Source organism: Sarcophilus harrisii, chromosome 1, assembly GCF_902635505.1.
Source record: "Sarcophilus harrisii chromosome 1, mSarHar1.11, whole genome shotgun sequence".
Classification (NCBI taxonomy): Eukaryota; Metazoa; Chordata; class Mammalia; order Dasyuromorphia; family Dasyuridae; genus Sarcophilus; species Sarcophilus harrisii.
This window is the reverse complement of record NC_045426.1, coordinates 90,286,479-90,312,293: the sequence shown is the minus strand read 5'-3', so window position 1 is coordinate 90,312,293 and position 25,815 is coordinate 90,286,479. Positions and strand designations below refer to the sequence as shown.

Genomic DNA, 25,815 nt, shown 5'->3' with positions numbered 1-25,815 from the left:
CTTTATTCCTGGCAAGTAACTTAATCTCTCCAGGACTCAGTTTCCTCATCTGTAACATGAGAGAGTTAGATAGACTCAGTGACTTGAAAATGCTATTCAGAAGCTTTTAAAAAAGGTGACCCTGACCTGATAAGATGTATTTCATCAGCTGAGCCAATTAGAAATCCATAGAATAAAAAATGAAATTTTACACTGCTCTTCAGAAATAATTGTTTTTGTTTTAGTATAAGGGAAGTCAATTCGTAGCTCCAAATTGAAGTTTGTAATATGGACCAAGTGAGATAATGTGATTTTAGCATGGAAAAACCACGCTGAACTATTCTAATTAATCACCCATTATTTGAGATTTTCTCTTAAGAAGACTGTCGTAAAATTTTTGCAGCTAACAGGTAAATTAAAAAAAAAATAGACACAAGTAACTTAGAGTTTGAATTTGCATCTAAATCTGATTCTTAGACTAGTGTTGTTTCCACTTTTTTTTGCCGACTTTTTGTTTATATTTGCCTAATATTCAGTCAAATTAGTAAATATTAAGTACCTGCAATGTGCCTGTCACTTTGCAAAATGCTGGGGATACAAAAAGAGGCAGAAGGTAGTCTCTATCCTAAAGGCAGACAGTTTGATGGAGATGATATGAAAACAAAACATATACAAATTAAGCTATATACAGGATAAATAGAAAATAATTTTAACAATGGAAAAGTACTGGAATTGAAGGATTGGGAAAGATCTGTCAAAGATGAATTATTAGTGGTTACTTTAGAGAAAGACAGGCAAAGTTGGGGAGAGAGTATTTCAAGCAAAGTTTGTGTTATTTCTAAGGTAACAATCATTCAATATCTTCATTGCTTTGTGTGTGTTCTTTGTTCTAGTGCCTCTGCTTGTTTTGAGCCCTTTCTCTTTCCATGGTATTTTATAAGTGATTAGTCTCTGAAATTTTATATTCCTTTAAAAATGGGGGAGAATAAAATTTTATTTCCAAACCCCAAAACTTTCATATTCCTAAGACTATGTGAAAATAGAGATTACTAAATTTCTTTTTTTTTTTTTTTTTGTGATCTTATTAAAAATGTATTCAAGCAACATAAAAGTGCTATTGCTTCATGGGCTTATTTAGTGTAATGTTACTTGCTTTTGGAAACATTTTTGATTATTTGACAGTACAAGTTAATGAAAGTTGATAGTGTTTAGATCTGTATTTTTAACATGTGATCTTCAGTTCTTTAATATACAATCTTAAGATTCTTTTTTTTTTTTTTTTTTGGTGAAGCAATTGGGGTTAAATGACTTAACTTATCACTCCCAGGATCACTCAGCTAGGAAGTGTTAAGTGTTTGAGATCTGATTTGAACACAGGTCCTCCTGACTTCAGGGTTGGTGCTCTATCCACTGCGCCACCTAGCTACCCCACAATCTTAGAATTCTTAAGAAAATATTCTAAGATTTTATTAGGGTCTTGAAGTGAAACTGGGGTTTTGTTAAATAAGGAGAATCCAGGGATAGAACATAAATTGTTTCTCTTCTCTTTTCTACAAAATCTAGTTATCGCTTAAGCTAATGTCAAAGATAATTTTTTATTGGTATTTTTTAGGAAGGCAAATGAGGTCATATATTCCAATCCCTTTATTTTGGGAGATATAACTAGGTGGCATAGTGGATTTAATTTAGCACCAGACCTGGTTTCAAATATGGCCTGAGATATTTACTAGCTATATCATTCTGGGCAAGTCAGTTAATATTTCTCTGCTTTAATTTCCTCAACTGTAAGATAGAGATGATAATAATAGCTTTTATCTCCCAAGACTATGAGAATAAGATGAGAAGTTTGTAAAGCTTTTAGTACAATCCCTGACACATGGTAGGTGCTGTGGAAATGTTAGCTGTAATAAAGTGATATTTTATAGATGAGGAAAACTGAGAGTAAAGATTTTTGCCTGGTTTTTCAGATTTCAAATTTAGCATATTTTCTATTCCTTTCATATTTTTGACAAAACTCTTGAAATAAAATAGCTTTTCTGAAAATCCAAGAGCTCTTTATTGATTAACACATTGTGGTAGGCATTTCTCATTTTCCAGTAAAAAATTCATTAGCTCTTGTCTTGAAAATCACTTTATATTGTCACATTTATACAAGAGAGATTGTGGTATTGCTTCTACCTTTCATTACTTTTATTTGTACTGCTGTCAATGTGAATGATGGGAATAATTTATTGATGTCAAGGATTTAGTTTTTAGGTTCTGTTTTCAACAGCATTTGGTAAATGTTTTTAAATAGTTTGAGTTACTGATTTCAGCTTTCCAAAATAGCAGTTTTACTCATTTTGTTTGTTTATTGGTGATGGTGGTGGTGTTTTGATTAAGAGGAATATCGTTAATCTTTGTAAAAAGTTTCCAGTGCTGTGTGTATTGCCTTCCATACTGTGGTGCTTGAACTTTTTGAAAGAAATATACAATTACATATAGCCAAGAATGTCAGATACTTGAAAGATAATGTTCATGTCAGTTAATTGTCTCAGCCTCATTTGTTGCATTGCCCTGGCATACTTGAAAACCTGTCCCTGAGCCTGAGGCCTTCCTTTTTTTTTTTTAAGAAATGCCTGATCTTTGTGCTGCATTTGATTACCCATAGAGTTCTGTAGCCAAGAAGGCCCAGCTTGGAGTTAATGTCACAGAAATGGAGCAAAGCTAAAATTGGGAATTGAAAGTATATATCCTGATAGGTCAGTTTTATGTCAGGTTCCTAGAAATGAGAGAAGTTGAATGTATTTGGTTTTCATATACTTCATTGTTGAGAATAGACCATGTTTCACTTTCTTTTGGAGCCAGGACCTATTAAAGTACCTTGCCAAACTCCCAAGTATATGTTTCTCTAATCACAAGTTCAAGTTCTTTGTAAAAGGTTATCTAGTCTTGAGCACTGCCTTCTCTATCCTCTCTATTATGTTTCTCTCCAACTCTTAGCTCCAGATCCCATCACTTGTAGGTTGAAGGGTGCAAATTGCCCCTGCTTCAGAAAAATATAGTTGTTATCATTAACTTACAGCTTAAAATGGAGCTGCTAGATGGCACATTTTTTTGTCTAAAGTGATAGCACAGTAGTCCTGGAGTCAGGGGGACTTATTTCAAATCTGGCCTCAAACACTTAATACTTACTAGCGGTGTGATCCTGGACAAGTCACTTAACCTCAAATGCCTTGACCAAAACAAACAAAGTAAAAAACAATTTTTGGGGGGAGAAAATTTTCCCCCAAAATTTACTTTATCTCTTTTCAATCCTCTTTGTAAAAGGTTTTAGGAATTTAATAGTTCTAGTTTAGCCACTAGTTGTTGCAGAAATACTCTGACCAAATATGTATTAGTGTTCTTAAAAGAGTATTAACTTTTATAGCAAGAGCTCTTAGGTCTACAGATTCTGTGAAATTTCTGGAAAAGTCTTTGGCAAGGGGAGGGAGAGGCCTATGAACTTATATCAGGAACTTTTCAATATATATATATATGTGTGTGTGTGTGTGTGTGTATACATATTTATAAATATAAACTTATTTATTTTCCCTAATCTTTAACTGAAATTTAGCATTTCTTTCATTTCTGATTTAAGAAAAGCCCAAGATTCCAAGCAGTGGTCCCTAGGATCACCAGATTGCCAAATGGTTCCATTTCACAAAAAAATGACTAATAATCCAAGAGTGTCCAAAGGAAAGGAGGAAGTGACCAGAATGACAAGAAACTGTCATTGGATGAATGGTTGATGGAAAATCTATGAACAGAATTTGGTAGTGATCATTAAGCATTTGAAAAGAAGTTTTATAGAAAAAAGAAATAAATTTAGCATTGATGTAAAGTACAGAACTAGAGCCAGTAAGTAGAAATGACAGGAAAGCAGCCCATTTTAAAAGAAGTATTTTATAAAAATGAAAATGGTTCAGCAGGGAATGGGTCTGCCTTATTAATTCAGTAAACTTGACCCTCTGAATGCTAGTCACTTAAAATTCCCTTTTCCTCTTTGTAGTTAAGTATGAGAAAAGCCTATTGTTATTTCTTCTTTATACTGTTTCTTCAAGCAAAATTAGTAAAACTAATTCCAATTTATATATGAGGATCCCAAGTCATAAATTGCAATCAAGGAAAATTCTTGAGAAACTATAACAAGCTATTAGTCATTTAAATCTTAAAACTAATGGACTATGTTAGATACAAGTGAAAGTAAATGTCTTTTGAAACTTCCTGTACATAAATCTCTAATGTTTGTACCTATTTCCTTAACCCCTTACACTATCTAGACCTTAATTATTCTTATTGAAAACCCATTAAGTGTGAATATTATTAAAGTATTGTATGAATTATATCCACTCCCTCTCATTTCTCTCTTGCCATGTAAAATGATTATCATTGTCAAACAACTGAAATGCTATCTTTTCCACAAAACTAACCTTTCTTCTGATTTATTTTTAGGAGGTATATCGAATTCCAAAAAAGAGTCAAACTGAAAAAGAAAACAATGGTATGTATTCATTGATTCTCCACAGGTGGGTTTATGTAGCACTAAATGTATCCTTTTTCTACTGAATGTTTCCCTAGTTGGACTTAGAGTTGCCTGAGGGACTTTGGGAACTATTCTTTCTTTGTGAGTAATATAATGTAATCAATAAATATTTGTGGATGAAGGCCTTTTGGGTACTTTAATTCCTTCATTTATTAAAATTTATTAAAGTTGAAATAGGTTTTCTCTAATGTCCTTCTAGAAAGTTCTCTTTCAATATAATATATACATACTTTTTTTATATTGAAATTTTAAGCTCTTTTGCCAAAATCATAGGGGTGTTGTAAAGAGAGTTTTAATAAGTTTTGAATAAATTATCTCATTTTCTTCTTGTGGAAATGATGAGATTAATGTGGGCTAGACATTGGTAAATTTAGATAGCTTCAGAAATGGTTGATTAAATATGGTCAATCTGAAAGATCTCCAGTGGAGTAACCCAGATATCTATGGTTGGCCCTATGTTTCTGGCACTTCTGAGTTTTGGATTAGAGAAATTTTAGAAAGGAATTATTCCATTATCTTTCTGGTAATGGCTAAAAATATCTTTCAAAGTTGTCAACCCATCTAGGATAAGTTATGAGTTCATTTAATTTGCTTTTATAATACTAAAGTGGAAAATTCTGTTGACTTGGTTGTTTTAGTTGACCACTTTTTCTTTCAGGTGATCGGGGAAGGGATAATGTAAGTCTCAGAGACCAAGCAACTACTCCAAAGACTCCTAACCGATCCAGAGAAAGAGAACCAGAAAGGCAAACACAGAGCAAAGAAAAAAAGAAACGAAGAAGTTCCCTTTCACCACCACCTTCTGCTTATGAACGAGGAACAAAAAGACCTGATGATAGGTAAGTAGGAGCACAAATTACTCTATGATCTGATTAAGGAGACAAATACCTAAGTATACAGTCCACAATTCTTATAGGAAGGAATTTGGATTGACAAATAATACAATATGGAGATTTTAAAAATACTGTAAATCTTCAGTTTATTGAAAAATTGTTGATAGCCTTGAAGAAAATGGTATGTCATATGATTGAAGTTGAAAACCATATTACAAAGAGTTGAAGTGACTGCAAAATGTGAAGGGAGCAGGTACAATTTAGATTGGTTTTCTAGGGATTTGATTGTAAAAGGAAGCAAAGGTATAGGGTGATAATCTTGAAAGGAGTGGCAGGATTAGGGGAAGGTAAATGGAGTCTGAGGCATGTTTTAGAGGCCACATTCCAAGATCCAAGAAATGAAGAGATATATACTTTTGGAGAATATAGACTATGAGCCGTTTTAAAGTGCTTTAACATTTAAAAAAAAATGGATTAATCTTTTCCTGATGTTTTTAATCTTCATTTTTAGATATGATACGCCCACTTCTAAGAAAAAAGTGCGCCTTAAGGACCGTAATAAGCTTTCTACCGAAGAGCGCCGGAAGCTCTTTGAACAGGAGGTAGCCCAGCGGGAGGCTCAGAAACAGCAGCAGCAGATGCAGAACCTTGGGATGACTTCCCCCCTTCCTTATGAATCTTTAGGCTATAGTGCTCCTCACCATAGCTTTGTTGGTTACCCTCCTGGTTATCCCATGCAGGCTTATGTGGATCCTAGCAATCCTAATGCTGGGAAGGTGCTATTACCCACACCTAGCATGGACCCTATGTGTTCTCCTGCCACCTATGAACATACCCAGACTTTGGGACACTCAGTAGAACCAAGCCTTGCTACTCCTCAACCAGTTCCAGTAGTGCAACATGTAGCAACACCAATGGAGGTTTCAACTTCACAGTACGTAGCACAGAATGAAGCCGTTGTTCATCAGGAACCTAATGTGGCTGTTTTGCCAGTACCTGCCCCAGGTCCTGTACAGGGACAAAGTTATAGTGTTTGGGATTCTAATCAACAAACTGTCCCTGTGCAGCAGCCATATTCACCTGCACAATCTCAAACAGCTATATATTACCAGGGTCAGACATGTCAGACTGTCTACGGTGTGACACCACCTTATTCTCAAACGACTCCACCAATTGTACAGGTAACTTACTTTACAAAATCAATTTGTCTTTGTATTCTGTTTATCATGTTAGTCATTGTGCAAAAGACTTTTTGTACAATAAAAGTGGAATTGGATTAGAATTTTAAATTTTTATCCTCTCCATTTTTTTCTGTTATGTTGTTTTTACATCCTCAGATCTTTTCAAAGGGATAGCTATTAACTATTGTAATTGAGAACTTGGTATCTTAATTACAATATGTTTAAAGGGTAATTTACTTTTCCTGTTGTCTTCATCTTATTCATATTTTGTGCCCATTATTTTTGTGCCATCTTGTATACTTCTCAATATGGGAATTAGCACATGATCTTATATGCCCAAACTCCTTTACAAAAGTAAAATATTAGAGTTCATGATATATGATGGTCTTGTACCTTTGAATAAATTTTGGGGTAAGGGAGAGGAGATGACCTCAAAAAAAACTAGTTGTATTCTTGACGATTTGTTTTTAACATCTAAATAGATTCATTGAGTTGGTATTAGGACTATTCTGAATCAAAAATGACTTAGAAGATTATTCATTTTATCCAGTGTTTGAGTAATTTTTGCAGTATCTCTTATGTCGTCTTACAATAAATAACTATTTATTGGTATTTAAAATTTTTTACCTTACTGTAGTGTACTAATTAGGTCTCTAAGTAGATTTGTTTTTGTTATTTCTTCCTTTTTATACTATTTGTCATGTCCTATTTGAAATTTCGTAGACTATAAATTGTTTCTTGACACATTTGAGTGTCTATCTACTCGTACAGGTGGGGGTGTTCATATGGGGGTGGGGGGGTGGGAGGGAACCATTCTCTGTATATTCTGTTGAATACTGTTGAAGATGGTTGAATCTTGAGTGTAGTCATATAATATAAATTAGAGCATGAAGGAATTTTAGAGAGATCATCACTTAGGCTAATCCCCTCATTATATAAATAAGAACATATCTGTATGAGGCCCAAAGATGCCAAAGGACTTAAACAAAAGTCCATGTAGATAATTAGAGTCTTGGTAGTATTGTGGACCTGCAACTATACTTCTATGTAACTTAGGGAAGGCATATAACAGTGGTGGTTCTAAACAGATGACATTTCTGTTTTATTTTTGTCTATAAAAATAGAATCCAGTTTCATCATTCCAGTAGGTGAAAAGAGTTCTTTCAGAGTTAGCTGTTAATACCATTTAACAAATCTTAAATCTTACTTTTTTCCTATCCCCTGCCAGTCCCTCATACTTGACCATGTGTAAGTCGGGTTAGACCCAGTTTATCCTATCTGTAATTTACCTGAGGAGATATATATATATATACACACACACATACACTAAACCACTAAGTATAATGGAAGGGATTCAGGCATAAGAAAATCTTTGCTTTCTTTGTTTTTAGGTCATCTCAGTTGAGCAGAGTGGACATTAATTGAACCTGTACCCAAATCTGTTTATAACTGGGCAGAAGGGAGTATTTTATGGAATGTCCTTTAGCATATCTGAAATTTTTTTCTTTCTTTCTTTCTTTTTTTTTTTTTTTTTTTGCTATGTTTTTGTTTTTTATCTTATCTTGATTTCCATGCATTTTCCTTGTTCTATCCCTATAGAAAGCCATCTTTCATAACTGAAAATAAAAAAAGAGAAAAAAAGCAGTTCAGGAAAATCAGTTAACACATCATCTATTCCATACTAGCATAATTTCATAGCATTTGATTTTGATTTTATTTGCACTGACATTGTTGCTAGTTGTTTACTTCACTCTACAGTTGTTCTCATGCTTATTGTGTTTGTTTGAATTCTTATTGATCATTTCCTAAGACACAGTAATATTCCATTTGCTTATTTTTACTTGTTTAGCCATCTTCCAGTGGTAGACATCTACTTTATTTCTGAATCTTTGCCACTACAAAATTGCCGCGTTGGAATTTTTTTAAAAAATTGTTTGTTTTTGTTTTTAGCTAGTTAGTTTTGGTTTTTTTCCCCTGAGATACTCAATATAAATTCTTTGCTTTACAGGCTAGGGAGGAACATAGATATTACAAACTAATGATTGAACATTTAGTCATTTTGTTAGCATAACTTAAAAGTTATGTTTTCAGAATGATTTTCCTGTCTTTTGTCAGACTTTGCCAATTTGATGGTCCAGAGTTTGAGCATTTCCTGTAAGGAAGCTAAGTGGCACTGTGGGTGGAGAATGCTAGAGTTGGAGTTAGAAAGATCTGGATTTAAGTTGTGATCCTGGGGAAGTTATCTTATCTCTCTGAGTCTTAGTTTCTTTATCTGAAAAATGCAAATAATAATACCTACTTCACAGCATTATTATGAAGATGAAATGAGATATACATAAAATGCTCTACAGGCTTTTAAAACTACATAAATGCTATATATTATGTTATTTTTTTATTTAAAGCCATCTTTATGAACAATAATAGTTTTCAATTTTACTTTTTAAGAGCTGTTTGTTCATGTCCTTTGACTCTTTTCAAAAATAGCTATAGTCTTAATATTCATACTAATGGCCTATGTTTTCATTTCTTAGATGTAAGATCCTTATTGGAGACATGATCCAAACATTTTCGCCAAATAACATTTCTTTATCCTAATTGAATCAGGCTTTGGTGCAATAGCAAGTATTAGTCATACTTGTTGAATTAAGAACTCTTCTCTATCCTTCAGTCCTAAATGGGAAAGGTTTATCTATTCTAGTATTCTGCTATGTTTTTATGGCATATTCTTTGATATTCAGGTCACATAATCATTTTGAGTTCATTTTGTTTTGTAAATGTTGGTTTGAACATAATTTCTGTTCAGAACATAAGTTCTGAACAAACTGCATTCTTTTTTTCCAGGAGTTTTTATGAAATAAAAACTTTTCCCAGGTAATTTATATTGTCAAATTTATTGAACACTGGGTTTATTGAGTTTATTTCCAACTTGTCCTTATCTATGCCTAGCTTCTTGGTTTGTGACTATATTTGGGGTCTCATAACTGAATGTGGGAGTCATGAAATTATGATTTATTATCAGTAAGTGTTAGAATTAGAGACTTACTTAATATCCTATATACCCAGGGTCACATGAAAACTTCTCGGGTGAAATGGGGTTGTCAGTGGAAAAAGTGGATCATCTTGTAACTTACAAAATAACTGTTTTTTACCCTTTCTCCTTACTTTTAAAATTTCATTATTTTTCTTCTACATCTAGATCTTATTTTACCCTGAATGTATTTTGATTTTTTTTCCTCAGTCAATAAATTTATCTCCTTGCTTTTTTGATGACTTATCACTAAGTCCAAGTTAGATTTATGCCAAGAGGGCAAGAATTTTTCAAGACTAAAAAAATTTATAATCACATTGGAAATACAAATTCAAACCACTATCAATAGATTAAATATTTTTTTTATTAAAGTCTAGCACTTATTTATATTAAAAGTAAGCTTAGAATCATCATTTTTAATATAAAAAAGGATATATCTAAAACCTCTTTATCATTAGGAAACTCCAACTTTTTAAGAGACAAACTAGAGCTAAAAAATTTTTTTAAGAGTTGTGGAAAACAAGCTAAGTGTAACTAGCTGCAAGTATGGCAAGAAAAAAGCCATTGCATGAAGAGACTGAAGCAAATCTTCATGAGGATAAAGATTGTTTTACTTTTCTTTGCTCACTATCAAAGAAATAGTTTCACATAGGAAATACTCAAATATTTATTGAATGATAAGTGATCATGTGGGTCATGCAGCAGCACAATTTCTATTTAAAACTACCTCCTTTATATCACTATCACTTGCATTATTAACGTTCTAGCTATATTCTCTCAGATTTGCAAGTAAATGCAAGAATTAAGAATCCCCTCTATTTTCCCCCAAAATATCTGTAGTTCCAGAAGTATTAATATGTAGTAAGATGAGAAAATAAAGACAAGCTGAAAGGAAAATAAAAAACATGTAACTGTTATTGGATTTTATAATTGAGATAATTTAGAATGAAGTTTCAGGATACAGAATAAACCCTACAAAAATAATAATGGTTCTGAGTGGTAATAATAATAAAAGAGTAAAAAAATAAGAAATTCCAATTTTTTAAGAATTACAAAATGCATAAAATATCTGGAAAGCATGATAATAAAAAGAATTGCAAAGCAATCATTAATGAAATAAAGAAGGCCTTAAGGATATTCAGTACTATGGCTGGACTGTTCCAGTATAATAAGTTGTCATGCTACCTAAACTAATGGTTTCATTCTATGCCAATCATAGTTTATAGAGCTAGACAAAATAATAAAAAAATTTTTGAAGAACAGATTTATTTTTTATTTTTCCATACACATGTAAAGGTAGTTTTCAGCATTCATTTTTGTTAAGATTTTGTGTTAAAATTTTTTTTCTCCCTCCTTTTGCCTTCCCTTTTCCCAAGATAGCATTATATATAATATAGATTATACATGTATATTATAGCATTATATATGATATAGATTATACATGTACAGTTCTTTTAGATATATTTTTATATTTGTCACCTTGTACAAGAAAAATCAAAAATCAAACAAAAGTGAAAATATTGTTTCAATCCATATTCAATCTCCATAGTTCTCAAACATTTTCCATCCAAAGTCTATTGGAAATGGAAAGTCTTGTATCACCACATTGCTGAGAAAGCTAAGGAAGGAACTTATTTCTTGAATAACGTTTTTCATGTTACTATTAGAGCAATTAATCTGTGGTAGTATGCTAAAGCCAAGACATGTTCAGTATGTTTCTCTTTTCCTTTGGGTGGCTCACATATTTAATTCTTTAGAGATTATGAATTCTTCAGACATATAACTTAAGAAATTGCTGCCTCAGGGATTTAAAAGTCAGTTTTAGCATTTATTTTCTCTGTATTCTGAACTAACCCAGCTATGTCTTCTTACCTAGCTTATTTAATGACATTTCTATTTTCTTGTCTGGAAATATCCAGTCATAGTTCCTTAATCATTAATTTGGATAGCTTCTTATAGTGACCTCAATAATCCTTTTTAATATTTATACACTGTTTTTCTCAGTTCTATCCTATACATTGGTAGAGTTTGGCTTAATTGCTCACTCAATTTTCAGAAAAAAATTGGTTTTCTCTAACTTTTTGCTTTATCAGAAGATATTGTAACGTTTTTCAAATGATTTCACATCCTAAATCGGGGGTTCTTCAACTTGCTTGTGCCATGGACCTCCTTGGCAGTCTTGTAAAAGCCTGTGAAACCCCTCCTCAGAATAATGTTTTTAGATTATAAAGCAAATAGAGACAGACACACACACACACACACACACATACACACACACACAAAAGAATATCCAAAAGATATGCAGAAGTCTTTTACATTGAAATAGATATCTTATCTGTGTATGTATATGTATATGTACATGTGCACAAGAGCTTTTAAAGTTTACAGACCACACACAAAGATCTCTTCTTATGTGTTACCCTTTTCTCCTTATCCTACTTTAAGAAGATAATTGCCAAATGAGATTGTTTCTAGGCCATTTGGGGCTCTCTTATGGCCATTTTTATACTATTTATGCTATTTCCTAGGGAATGATAAATCAGTCTCTCATTAAGAATTAAATGCTAATCATGTGCCAGGCATTATGCTAAGTGCTGGGGATACAAAGGTAAAAGACAGTCTCTGCTCTGAAGGAATTCACAGAATAACAGTTGGAGGCAGCATGCAAGCAATCATGTACAAACTAGTTGTGTACAATATTTACTGGAAATGGCCAACAGAAAGGAAGCACTAGGATTAAGGAGGGACAGGAAAGCTCTTCTGTAGAAGGTTATATTTTGGTTAAAACTTAAAGGAAGCTAAGAGGTGGAGACAAGCAGGGAAAGGATGCTAAGCATGAAGGATGGCCTTGGAAGATAGCCTTGGGAGTTGGGAGATGGTGTGTGCTGTTTAAGGGGCAGTAAGGCCAGTGTTGGTGGTATAAGATGTAGGAAGAATGGGCGGGTAGTCAGGGCAAGTTATGGTGGGTTTTCTGCATTTAATTCTGGAAGACAGGGAACCACTGGAATTTACTAAGTAAAAGGCTGTAATACTGTTAGTCCTTTATTAGCTGAATGGAAGATGGACTGGAATGGAGACAAGACTTGGGACAGGCAGACTAGCCAATAAGCTGTTGTAGAAATCCAGTTGGGAGATACTGAGGGCCAGCACTAAGTGCCTGGCAGGATCAGAGGAAAGCAGGGGGTACACGTGAAACTAAGCTGGTAAGGTGAACAGACTTTGGCAATAGATTGGATATGAGAGATGAGAGAAGGTGCAGAATTTGCAAGCCTAAGTGATTGGGCTAAGGGTGATGTTCTTCACAGTAAAGGGAGAGGTAATGAGGTCAGTTTTGGATGTGTTGAGTTTAGTGTCCACAGGTCTTGTTATATCCAATGAGCAATTGGAGATAGAAGATTGGAGATCAGTAAAGAGGTTAGAATTAAATGCCTTATGTGTGTAAGTAGATTTAGTGATCAGCAGCAGGGAGGTGGTAGTTGAATCTATGAAAGCTGATGAGTTCATCAAGCAAAATAGTGTGGAAGAGTCCAGGACAGAACCTTGTAATCTCCAATTAATTGGAGGTGACTTGAATGACTATCAAGTAAAGGAGACTGAGAAGAAGCTATCAGAAAAGTAGAAAAAGAAAGTGTCACAGGAATCTAGAGAGAAGAAAATATTGAGTCAAAGATATCCTCTTCCAGAGGGGTTAAGAAGAATGGCAATTGAGATGGCCAAATCCAATTGGCAATTAAGAGATTGTAGAGGTACTTTGGAAAAAGTTTTGGATGGATAAGATAATTTTTCAAGGACTCTACCCACAAAAATGAAGAAAGGTATGGTATAAATCAAGTGAGGGTCTTTTTGAAAATGAGAGGAGATATGAGCATGCCTGTTTGGCAGTAGTGAAGCAGGCAGGCAGCAGGTGGCAGATAGAGTGCTGGGCCTGCAGTCAGGAAGATCAAACGTGAACTCAAATATGGCCTCAGACTCTTATTAGTTGTGTGGATTAGTTGTTTAACCTCTGCCACAATCTCCTCAACTATAAAATGAGAATAATAATAGTATCTATCTCTCCAGACAATTGTGAGAAGCAAATGAGATATTTGTGGAAATGCTTAGCATGGTGCCTGACATCCAGGAAGAAGTTGATAAAGCACCAGTAGTTCTTATAAATAGGTGAAATTGGAGTTGTTAGACTCGTTTGCTGTTTACTTCTAGTTTAGTATTGATTTTAGTCAATGGCCTGACTATACCTATATAGATGATTAGGAAATGATTCCGAAATTCATGACCAATTGTTTTATTCCTATTTGGGTATAGTTCATTTTTTTGTGATGCTAATTAGAAATAATAATATATTGTTTTTCTTTAGTTGATGTTTACCATATACAGTGTCTCCAGGCTCCTTTTTTAAACCAGAGATTCATGTTGCATAGGCTTGTGACTTCTCTTTCCTATATAAGCTTTTAAACCCTGCTGTGTCCTGTTCCCTAATCTTATTGTCAGACATGTTTTTGCTATCTTCCTGTATGCTCACCTTTGTATTAATGCTATCAAGTATCAGAAGATGTCTTGCATTTATTTGGAATGTATTGAGTGAGTAGAATTTCTCTTCCTCTTTATCTTCTGTTATAGAATGTTATATAGTTTCAGATATAACAGAAGTGGTCTTTTTGCATATACATGAAATGGGTTTGTTTGGGGTTTTTTTGTACTTTAACATGTAAATCAACTCCTTTATTTTCTCCTCCAAAGACTTGAGATAGCCATGCATTTAGCTTCAAATTCTTTATCTTCTAGTTTCATTTATATTGAGAATGTTATTTGAAATGATGCTATTACTCTAGAAGATTATCTGTCTGATCACAGTTAAAGAATTTGGTTTAGAATACCAGTAGTTAATTATTTAACTTAGCAGTTAAGTTAGTTGTTGGGGCTCTTAAAAACTACCTAGTACTTGCTTTTTTGATAGTTACTGATCAAATGCAAGGAGACTGCATTTGGAAGACGGCCATTTTTATTTCTTCCATCTCTTTCTGACATGGTATAACCAAGAAACCAGCTTCAATAGAACGTTGAATTAGGGGAAAAAAGATAGCATTTTTTCAAATATATAAATGCGTAATATATGAAAGAAAGGTTAGACCTTGAAAAGATATCTTTATAGTAAGCTTTGACATGCAGAATTTATTCAGATGGGTAAAAGTGAGAGACTCAATTTAAAAATTTCCTCTAACAATTCAAATAATAGAATGAGCTGCCTTAAAAATTAAAGAATTCTTAAGAAGTACTCAAGCAGAGATTGATCGATCATCTTTTAAGCTTACTATAGAAAAAAGATTGCTGCATATAATAACAAAATAACTAATTCCAGTTACTGGAGAAGCTGAGACTGTTCAGCACTGTTTGAGTTTAGCACTTCTGAGCAGCACTAGGCTATGCAGATTTGGTATCCACACTTAAATTTCAACATTTATATGGAGAATTCTCAGGAGCAAAAGACATTTGGTTACCTAAGTAGAGGTTAAATGCCCTAAGTTAGAAACAGAGCAGGTCAAAACATTTTCATGCTGATTAGTGATAGGTTTGGACCTGTAAGTATCCTGTATTTCTAGCATATGCAAGATGGGAAGACCCAGTCTTTTTAAAAAGTGGGGGGAGAGAAAAGAAGGAATCCCATATTAGCGATAAAATAGTACTTAAATGACTGACAAGGTTATTTTCAATCTTTGGTTTCTGAGATTGTCTGAGTTGAAACTTTCCACAGAATTTCACACTCTGATTCACTCACACCCTTTGATCTTTTTGGGAAGATAGAAACAGGACTAGGGTTAGGAAAGTAATATGAAAAGCAATATAGAATTTCCTTCATCTCTGAAATTGAATTAATTTCATTTGTCTAGAACCCAAATAGTTGAGAAGCTCAGCTAATTAACATCTTTTATAAATGCTCTTCTATGAGAGAAACAAACAAGTTGGTATTGGGAACGTAAATGACCCTTGGTGAAAAGTTTTTTATCTCTGCAGTACACTATATTTTTTTCTTTCAAACTTAGTACAAGTTTTTAAAAGTATTAGATGATTTCATGTTGGGCTTCATTGTGCTTTTTTTTTTTTTCTTTAATTGTGGAATCTACATTCCCTTATTATTTGTTTCCCAATATAAATATTAATAGGCCAAGAAAGTTTGAAGACATTTTAAAGCTTTATTTAAAAATGTGATAACCTGAACTTTATCTTGGTTAGAAGATGCCACATTTAAATTTTAATTATATTACCTTAGAACTAACAATGTTTATCACTGCTTCATTTTCTTTATTTCTGTTACAGAGTTACCCACAACCAGGACTTCAATACATCCAGGGGCAGCAGATATTTACAGCTCACCCACAGGGTGTAGTAGTACAGCCAGCAGCAGCAGTAACTACAATAGTAGCAACAGGGCAGCCTCAATCCTTACAACAGGTAAGAAATATTTTGCATGTATTTAATTTTTTCTCACTTCAGCTCACTTGTTTTTCTACCAATTTTTCTTTTGGTTTCTCACAGATTTCTTAAGTAGTCCTCAAGGTACATTCTGTCTATTTTCATTTCTTTAGTATATTTCATATTGAGATGGGACACCAGCACATTATCTGTCTGTTGGTACAGATTTTGATCCCATTTTTTAGAATATTCTTGTGTTCATTTTTATTTCTTAGATGGGATCTGGTGATCTAAATTCTACAAGGGAAAATGGTGCTGGAGGGAGAGAAAACTCAAAAAGAGAGTTCTGAAAACCCAAGTCCTAATTTTAATGAGAAAGAAGGTTGAGTTTTTTTAAAGAGACAAGTGTGAATATGTCATTCTTCAAATCACCATTAGCTACAATATTGTACTTCTGTGTTTATGAATTAGGAAATTTCTTTACAGCTCCTCTTCCTATTACCTCACTCTTCTGACCTTATTGTTCATCCTTACCTTAAGCTGCCATTCTTCTCCCTTTCAAAATTATCTTACTAGGTTATTTACCTTTTGCTCTGACTTCACTTTGTTCTCTTCCTTGGTTTCATCCTGAATTAGATGAATATTATAGACCTCTGCTGTCTTCTAATTCCTTGCTATTATTTTCCAGGCTTAACCTTTGGATTCTATCTCTGGATTATTTCCACCAACTCCTTCTCTGCTGCTGTTTCCAAACAGCTAAAAGAAGCTGGACAAAGTCACACAATTGTACTTAGTCATTCCTAATTTTTTATCCTAATTTCCATTTTTCCCCTATTGTAGAAGGCCAGTTAATTTACCCTTTCCTAATTTTTTTTTTTATCTTGCATCTAAAAACAATTACTTCAAGCCTCTTGATGTTACATCTTCCCTACCCTGTCAGCAGGTTTCTTCCCTACTGAGAAAATACAGGCTGTTCACTGTGAGCTCCTTCCTCTTTTCTACATTTAAAAACCTCTTGATGTCATCTCCCTTTTTTTCTTTTTTAAGTCTCTGATGAAATGAAAAGGTGCTCTTCCTCACTAAGGCCAACCCCTTTACTTGTACCCGTGATCCCATTCCCTCTGGTAGATATCTGCCCATAGTTTTCTTCCCTTGTCCTCTCATATTCAAGCTCTTTCTTTCCTACTCTCTCTCTTATTTTTTGCGGTAAAGATATAACTGGACCTAGATCTTCCTGTCCTGTATAGTTCTGTAGTAAACCTAACTTTTCAAACTGTGATATCTATATCTGATATCTTTTTTCTGGGATATCTCATATCCTTTTACCAAAAACTATCTACTCTGGTTGCATCTATTTTTTTATCACTTATGATCTCACTACTAAACTAACAGTTATACAGTCCTTGTCAAGTAAAGTAAGATTGCTATCAAGAGGAAAATATCATGTTAAAATATACATTTATTTGTGAAATCTTACAGTAGAAGGATAGTGGAAGATTAAGCATTATTACAAAATGTTGGGAATGTGTGAAGAAAACCAAGTTTGATATTGACAAAAGACCTAATTTTAAAAGTCATTGCAGGAAAATTTAAAAATGAAAGTGAAGTTAAGGATAATTGGACAAAAAACTGGAAAAAAATATGTAAAAATGGTACTGACAAAAACCAAAATTTAAAAAGCAGCTGGATTAGATTAAGTATACAAAGAGGAATTTCCATCTGGAAGCAACTTTCATAATATCTGAAAAGAGTAGAAAATACCAAAGCATGAAAAAAAAAATCCTCAATTTATGTATATTTTTTAAGTTGATCAAAAATATCCATCTTTTGCACATGTATTTTGGAAAAGAACTCATACCTTCTAAATTCAATACAAATTTGTTATCAACCTTAAATTAAATATAAACTTCAGTAAACATTTGTTTTATTCTGACCTAGTATTATAATTGCTGGACCTTGTCTTATAATTGACTGAGAAAGTAAGAGACTTATTTGCTATGAGCTCTCTCCTCCCATTCTCCTCATCTCAAATTCCGTTTTCCCCTATTCTTTATTCCTTTTATTCCTTTAATAAGATGACCCTTCTCATGAAGACACTAACTCTGCTATATGAAATCTTGATCCCATCTCTTATCTTCTCCAAGAGACTGCTGCCCCCCCTTCCCCATCACCTCTTCTTCAAACTTTCTATTGGTTTCTTCCAGCTGCTTTCAAATATATCTCCTTGTCATTTAAAAAAAGACTTCACCAAATTTCAGCATCCCATTTGAAGCATTTATCCTTTATTTCTCTCCTCAGCCAGATTTCTGTCAAAAACAATTTGAAAATAAAAGCAGTAAGTACATCTTACTCATTTCTCTACTTTTTCCGATCTGACTTCATTACTCAATTCAAACTGTTTTCTTCAATTTAACCAGTGATCTCTTAATTGCCATTTATGATAGGCTTTTTTTTTTTTAATTCTTCATTTATCTCTTGGATTTAACGCTGTTGAATACTCTTCTTATTTTATTTCCTAACAATAAGTATTCCCCAAAGATCTGTTTTAGGCCTATTCTCACCCTGTTTTTATTCTGTACTTCCTGCTTATTTTCCTGGTCTCCTTCACCTTTACACTCACTGCCTACTCTTCCCAAGGATGCCCTTACCCTTATGCCAACTTGCTAAATAGTGTCCATTGGGAACCATTCTATTTTAAGCATCTTCAGTTAGGATTTTCATTCCTGGTTCGCTATTTCTCTAAACTGTCTATTTTCTATCACTTGGATATCTACCTTCTCTCTCCCTACTATTTCTGCTTTCCAGTTCCTTTTTTATATTTTGTTCAATGTGGAATATGAATTCCTTGAGTGCACGGACTATGTTTTTACATTTATTTTTTTCTCCAGAGTTTAGAACAGTTCTTGTAACATTAGTAAGCACTTAATATAAATCAATTTGATAAACATTTCTTACTAAATAATTTAACAAATCTAATCTTTCTTCTCCCATTGGTTCCCATGGATATCATAATCGTTTCAATAATAGTGCCTCCCATATCTATATTAATCTGGTCCTAGTCTCTCCCCTGCACTTCATTATTCTATAGCTAATTAGCTTTGGATGAGAACATTCCAAACTCAACTTGTCTCCCACACTTCCTTATTTCTATTAGAGATAGTAGCATTCTTCCCTTCTTCCAAGTTCATTTTCTTAACATTATTTCTCCTTATCTCTTCCCTCATCTCGAATGTTAGTCCCCTTTCTCACATGGCCATCTCGTTTTGTTCAGGCCCTTAATCATCTCTATCCTGAATGATTGCAATGGTCTCTCTGGTTTTCCATGCCTCATGTTTTTTTTTTTTTACTCCAGTTTCCCAAACCCTGCCAAAATGATTTTCGTTAAGCACAGGTCTGACAATGTCAGTGCCTTACTGGTTTTTAAATTCCCTTCATGACCTGACCCCAAACTACCTTTCCACATTTATTTTCCCAATTTCTGTCCTCTGTAAATTAGCCAAATTGGCTTACTTTTTATTGCTTACAGATTCTGTTTTCCATCTCTGCCTGTGTTTTTTTTTACTAACCATGTCTTGATTTCTGAAATTTGCTCTCTCCTTGCTCCCTTTTAAAATATCTTACTTGTTTCAAGACTTGGGAAAAGCACCATATACCTGAGGATTTCACTCTTCCCCTCAACTACTAATGACATCCCTCCCTAATCTTATCTTACATGTATTTTGTATTTATGTACATGTCTTCTCCATAGAAAATATCAACACCTTGAGGCAGGGATAATTTTGTTTTTGTCCTCTTTGCCTATAACAAAGTCTGGCAAATGGTATATGCATAATAAATGCTTTTTGATCAGTTAATGAGCTGTATACTTAGTTTATCACTTATTTTTATTCATTCATAGAGAATATTCCTCAACAAATTGTCTTTTGGGAACGGTGTTTTACAGTAAAAGACATCTTTATATTTACATATTTAACTGAAAGGTGTAGGTAATACAAGATCCCACTATTTTTATTTGACGGGGGGGAAAAAAGCATTTGATGCTTTTAAGTACAAAATCTTAGACCCTCCTCCAACAAGGTATCTCCCATACGTGTGTCAAATCATACAACATTCTTTTAAAAGATGTAACAGAAAATTTTTTTTATTCCTTTAGTTACTAGTATTAAGCAAGAGTTTATACTTGTCCATAATGTTTGCCACTCTCATGGAGGATGTCCATCATAAGAGTCCCAGTCAAAGGACAATTCCCTATAAATGGTGAGGTCCCCCAGATTTTTTATTTTTATTTTTTAATTTTGGTGTGTATTTTGGGGATTGGTAACTAAAAACTTTTAAAACCATTAATTAAATTACTAATCAATCAAGATAGTTTAGTTATTAAGTAAATCTATTGCTAAATCAAGGGCATAAAGAAAACATGTTATATTGATCATGATACAAACTATATAGCTTGTTGTGTGCATGTGCATGTGTATCTATCTTAGACCCACAATGCAAATAAATAATGACCTGGTCCCAGTATTGAATAGATAGAGAATTCTGATGGGCTGCATTGCATTTGGTAATTTGCACAATTCTTTAACCCCAAACTTCTTTCTGAAACAAAAGTATATTCTTCTTCTTCTTCTCTTTCTTTCTTCCTTCTTCCTATTAGTTATGTATTAAAATATACATTTAAAATATAATAAATACATAAAATAAGTGTAAATACATAAAAATGTATTATGTATTAGTCTCAAAAGAATGAAAATTGAGGATCATTTTACAGAGGAATGGAGAAGCACAAATTGAGCTTGAGCAGGTTGCAATATGGTATGTTTGATGCATTGTTTAGGACTGGTCTTTTGGAATAATCAAAGAAACATAATTAAAAACTAGCATGTAGAGAGGAAGTAATAATTAAGTTTCTACATACATAATCTGTTTGTAATCCAGAGAATTGTGGAGAGCTTCCTTATTATCCCTTCTCCCCCACCCTATTTTCTATATATTGAATAGAGCTGTGGGAAGATTTGGATAAAGTTTGCTTTCAGTGTGTGACTGGCTGCATTGTTGGGGGTGTACAAATCAGTGAGAATACATAGTGCCATGCAGCATGTGAAAGGATACAGGAAAAATGATGGTTTTTATGTACAGCATTTTAATCAAATCTGAAAACCTGCTTTCTTGGCCCGTTGCTAAGCAATGAGATAAGAAATTCTAGACTCCTTCCCCTAATAGAGTTTATTGTAGTTGGGAAAACAGCACTAAAGGATACATGAGATAATTCATGGGAAAAAGTGTATATAAAAGTTAAATGATGTAGAAAGACAACAAGTAGTGGATATCAACCTTGGTTTGAAGAATTAAGAATTGCTTCCTCAAGAAAATCGGGTTGGATTTGCAGGTATATTTGGGAGTCACCTATGAAAAAGATAGTAAAAGGGGTGTGTGTGTGTGTGTGTACGAAATATAAGATGTATATATAAAAGATGTGTAAGATGTAAGACTGACATGTGAAGTCTCTAAATCTTACCTGTTTTTAGTGATTATTTTAATTTACTCTATTTTTTTTTTTATGATGACAGTTCTAATGATCATCAAAAAGCAAGGGAACAGGTGTAGGATGGTAATGGTATATAGAGATGATATAAAAAATCAACCACATATATTGGAGAAGAGACTACTTGGGAACTTTTGCTTGTTTTCAGATAAAGCATTTTATGTTTCAGACATTTCAAATACCCTTTAAACCCTTACTTAAAAAAAAACACACACACACACAAGAGTTAAACAAAAAAATCTGAAGAAGTGATAAAAATTTAAAATATATGTATATGTTCATATCTCTTCATGGAGTGGGGGAGAAGAGAGATTTCATTATGTCTGAGACCTTCGTTTTTTCCCCACAGATTTCAATTTGTTCATGGTCATCTTTTCATCCACATTGTTGTAGTGTATATCTTGGTTGTCTTTATTTTGGTCTGTGTAAATTTACACAAATCGTGTTTTTCTGAATTAGTGATATTTGTCCTTAATGCATAGTAATAATCCATTGCATTCATATGATAGCTTTTTCATCCATTCTCATATTAGTGGACACATTTCTTGCTATTAGCCGCCACCACTAATACTGTTATGAATATTTTGTTATTAGATGTTTATTTCTATTGTTGATTTCCTTGGAGAAGAGCCTCTGATATTCAAAATGCCATAATGTGGAAGAAGGATTATACTTGTTTTGCTTGATCTGGGTGAGCAGGCGAGAAAAATAACAATATGTGAAAATTGAAGGGACCACTTTCACTTGGTTGGAAAAAAATGCTTTATCACAATTAGAGCTTTCCAAAAATGACCTGCCTCTATTATTAATAGATTCCTTTTCACTTAGAGTTCTCTAAGCAAAGACTGGAAACTCATTTTAACATATACTATAAAGGACTTTGTTTTGCTGGATTACCTTTGAGGTCATTCCCTGCTCTGACATTCTGTGATTGTATTGATAACTCAGTGCTGATAAAATTTTAGAAAGAAACCTAGAGTGATTTCCCTATTCCTTTATGAATTCTTTTTTCAGATAAGGGTACATTGTTCCCCTGAATAAGTTAAGGTTCATATTAAAATTTTTGTCCATTTCACCAGATAGGAGGTATATTCACTGATCACAAATTTCCTTTTGGCTCTCTTTAGCCAGAGTTAGTTGTGACAAATAACCTCCTGGATTTGCCACCACCTTCACCTCCTAAACCAAAAACCATCGTCTTGCCTCCCAATTGGAAAACAGCCCGTGATCCAGAAGGAAAGATCTACTATTACCATGTCATCACAAGGTAAAATTATGTTTGATCTTTCATTGTAGGTTTTCTTGGATAAGTGGCTAGTTGTTAACAGTTGCAGGATTTGGTCTTAATGTTTCATTGCTTAGGCATTATTCAGCTGCCAAACTAGAATAATGGTAACTAATTTTAGCCATAATGCAAACCATAGCCAATCATAATGAAAAAACTTTTGTTCAAGTAAGTAGTTCAGGAACTAGCAGTGTCTTGACCAAATGAGATAATAATACAGTCAGTCCTCAATATTTTCATATTTAATGCTTGTGACTTCAAGTATTCATGTGATTTTAATAGAACCTCACTTTCACTTTCACATTAGCAGTTATGCACATTTGCCGCTATGTACTATACTGGGAAAAAAATGAGTCACTTGCATACATGTTTGTGGAGTAGCTGGTAGCCTATTAAATTCTGCTATGTTCTCATCCTTTGAGATCTTTAAGAACTCTCAACAGATACACAAAGCAGACATCACTAATGGATTATTGCAAGCAGGTGTGTCATTCATGATTTCCAGTGCCATTCACCTTCTGTGAAGTACAATACAATGCTTTCACACAGCCATCTGACAGTGGAAGTTAAGATTCAGGTTAAAAGATGTTTTAATTTTAAGAATTTTGTTTGCTGTACAGTATTTACAACACTATAGATTTCATCATGTCTTTTAAAATGTATTACCTCAAATCAGTGTTGTTGGTGTTGGTATTAATAGAAAGGCACAGAATTCTTGGGAATTATTAATGGAAAAAAATGTTTTGCATGTTGCTATTTTTATTTTGTGTGCTGGATTTTATGGGTTATTTCATGATTTGTTACTTTGTTGAGAAAGGTCCATATTATCAGAATTTTTTTGTTATAAAGACTTACATGTAGAAAAGTATAAAAATTGCATTTTCAGCAATTTTTAGCAAAAGATGACCGTTTTTGGTAGTCATGGGAACACAGTTCCCTATTTTCCATAGATTTATTGTATCAACATTCATGTTTTTTATTTTTGTGCCAATTTCTAGGAACTTTGAGGATTGATTATGTATAAAAGTAAAATGTTTTGCATGTCTTAATGTGCTTTCAAAATGTTAACTATTTTTGTTGGATATTGAAAGTTATCTATAGTATAAAGAAATCAACCTTTGGTTTCATAAGTCTCGGGAGAATATTCTTAAAAAAACACAAAAAACAGTATTAAGTTACTTGACCTCAGTAGCAAACTTATCTAAAGTAGCCAGTGGCCTTGATAATTTTAGCCAAAATCTCTTCCTATCCAAAAAGCAACTGTATTTCATATTGATACAGGTTGCTATCAACTCACATCTAAACTTTTGGCGATAATCTATTCAGTAAACTTCTTTGGGTCCTTGTTTTCTCCAGTATTAAATATGAAATTCCCTTGACTTTAAAGCCTTTCATAATTTAGCCCCTTCCTACTTGTCTAGTAATTCTACTTTACTCTCTTTCCCATACCATGTGATACAGAAAGACTGACCTTCCTGTTGTTCCTTTCATACAATACTCCTATCTCTTAATTCCAGGCATCTTCCTCAAATTTCCCATATGCTTCCTTCTTATCTGTCTCTTAGTTTCACTGACTTTCTGAAGTCCTGATTTAAAAAAAAAAAGTTGATCTTTCATTATAGCAACTTTTTTTGGTAAAGATGAAAAGTGGTTAAATTCAGAGCAACACCTGTTTACCTTTAAAATCTTTAATATTTTAATAATAAAAATCTTTAATATCTAAGTAACATATGAGCTAGTCTTCAAAATATCATGTATAAATATTTTCTGGATTTAATTTTTCCAGTTGCTCTCCCTTAGGTCTTCCTGCTTACCCCTAACATGCCTTTTTTTAATTTTTCAATTCTGAAAATATATTAACACTGATGGAATTATATGTTTATGCCACAGTAGTTGCTTGAAGCACCTGGCTTTTTCTGAGCATTTGATTTCTTAGGTAAGCTAAGGACACCTGAAGAATACCAGAGCAAGAGCTCTTGGCCCCACGCATCTATATCTTGCTTATTTTAATCAAACCTTCAAAAAGATCTTAAAGGTGTAGATTATCTATAAATATTGTATGATCATTCCAATTAGCCAGCTAATGCCCACCAGTTTTATTTTTAGCCTTAAAAGGCTGATAAGCAAATCTACATAATCATTTTTGATTTTTCTCTTTGGTTCCCCGCTTCCCCCTACATTTTTTTGAATTGTATTTATTGCCGAAGACCACTTAGGTTTTAGACCCGTTTCTTTTTCTCTAAACTGTCACTTCTCAACTGTTGCTTTTTTCCCAGGCAAACTCAGTGGGATCCTCCTACTTGGGAAAGCCCTGGAGATGAAGCTAACCTTGAACATGAAGCTGAAATGGACCTGGGAACACCAACTTATGATGAAAACCCCATGAAGGTGGTGAGACTGACCCTTTTTCTCCTTCTACTCCAAATAGTCCTTCACTGTTCTTGTCTTTAAAACATGCTGGGACTCTTTTTAAACTATATTCTCATCTGAAAGTTATAATCAATGTTCATTCACTCTTGTTTCATTTTGCAGTTCTGAAATTAAGTTAAATTGGTTATATAATACCTTCACAAATGTGTAAATTTATAATTTAAAGAAGAAAAAAAAGGAATCTTAGAATCCTATTTTGTGCACTACCACCCTCTCTCCAAATGCCTTTTCAAAAAGAAAAGTCAAGAAAAAATAAATTTCTTCTTCCCCACCATACATCTGATATAACCAATGCAGAATGAAATAACCTGGAGGATAATAAACTAAAGTTTTTATTTTGTTTAGTTCTACTCCCAAAGTAATGCATCTAATAAATATTGTTTGTCAAACAGTGTCAAACAAAAATTAAGAGAATCTGAATTCCTAACTTATATTTGAATTTTGTTGAGCATTAAAAATGGTTTCCCCCTTTTGCCATATATTTACATTTGCTGGAGAGACAAAAAAACAAGTTAAGAATAACTGGGATTTGATCAATTTCAATTGAATCACTTGGGTCATTTTA

The 25,815-nt window shown here is 33.4% G+C and overlaps 1 protein-coding gene across 5 annotated transcripts in view; it reads left to right on the top strand.

Annotated features, from left to right (window-relative positions):
* SETD2 (SET domain containing 2, histone lysine methyltransferase) overlaps positions 1–25,815 on the top strand; it is a 132,588-nt gene that overhangs the window by 87,057 nt on the left and 19,716 nt on the right. For 2 of the 5 annotated variants that reach the window (XM_031960600.1, XM_023497992.2), the window contains exons 13-18: positions 4,453–4,501; positions 5,202–5,382; positions 5,888–6,557; positions 15,898–16,032; positions 22,663–22,802; positions 25,097–25,208. In XM_031960600.1, coding sequence (XP_031816460.1) covers positions 4,453–4,501; positions 5,202–5,382; positions 5,888–6,557; positions 15,898–16,032; positions 22,663–22,802; positions 25,097–25,208 — 1,287 coding nt within the window. Of the gene's footprint in view, positions 1–4,452; positions 4,502–5,201; positions 5,383–5,887; positions 6,558–15,897; positions 16,033–20,146; positions 20,251–22,662; positions 22,803–25,096; positions 25,209–25,815 lie in introns of those variants that run through there. The other 3 variants (XM_031960621.1, XR_004233112.1, XR_004233113.1) reach the window with 3 other exon arrangements.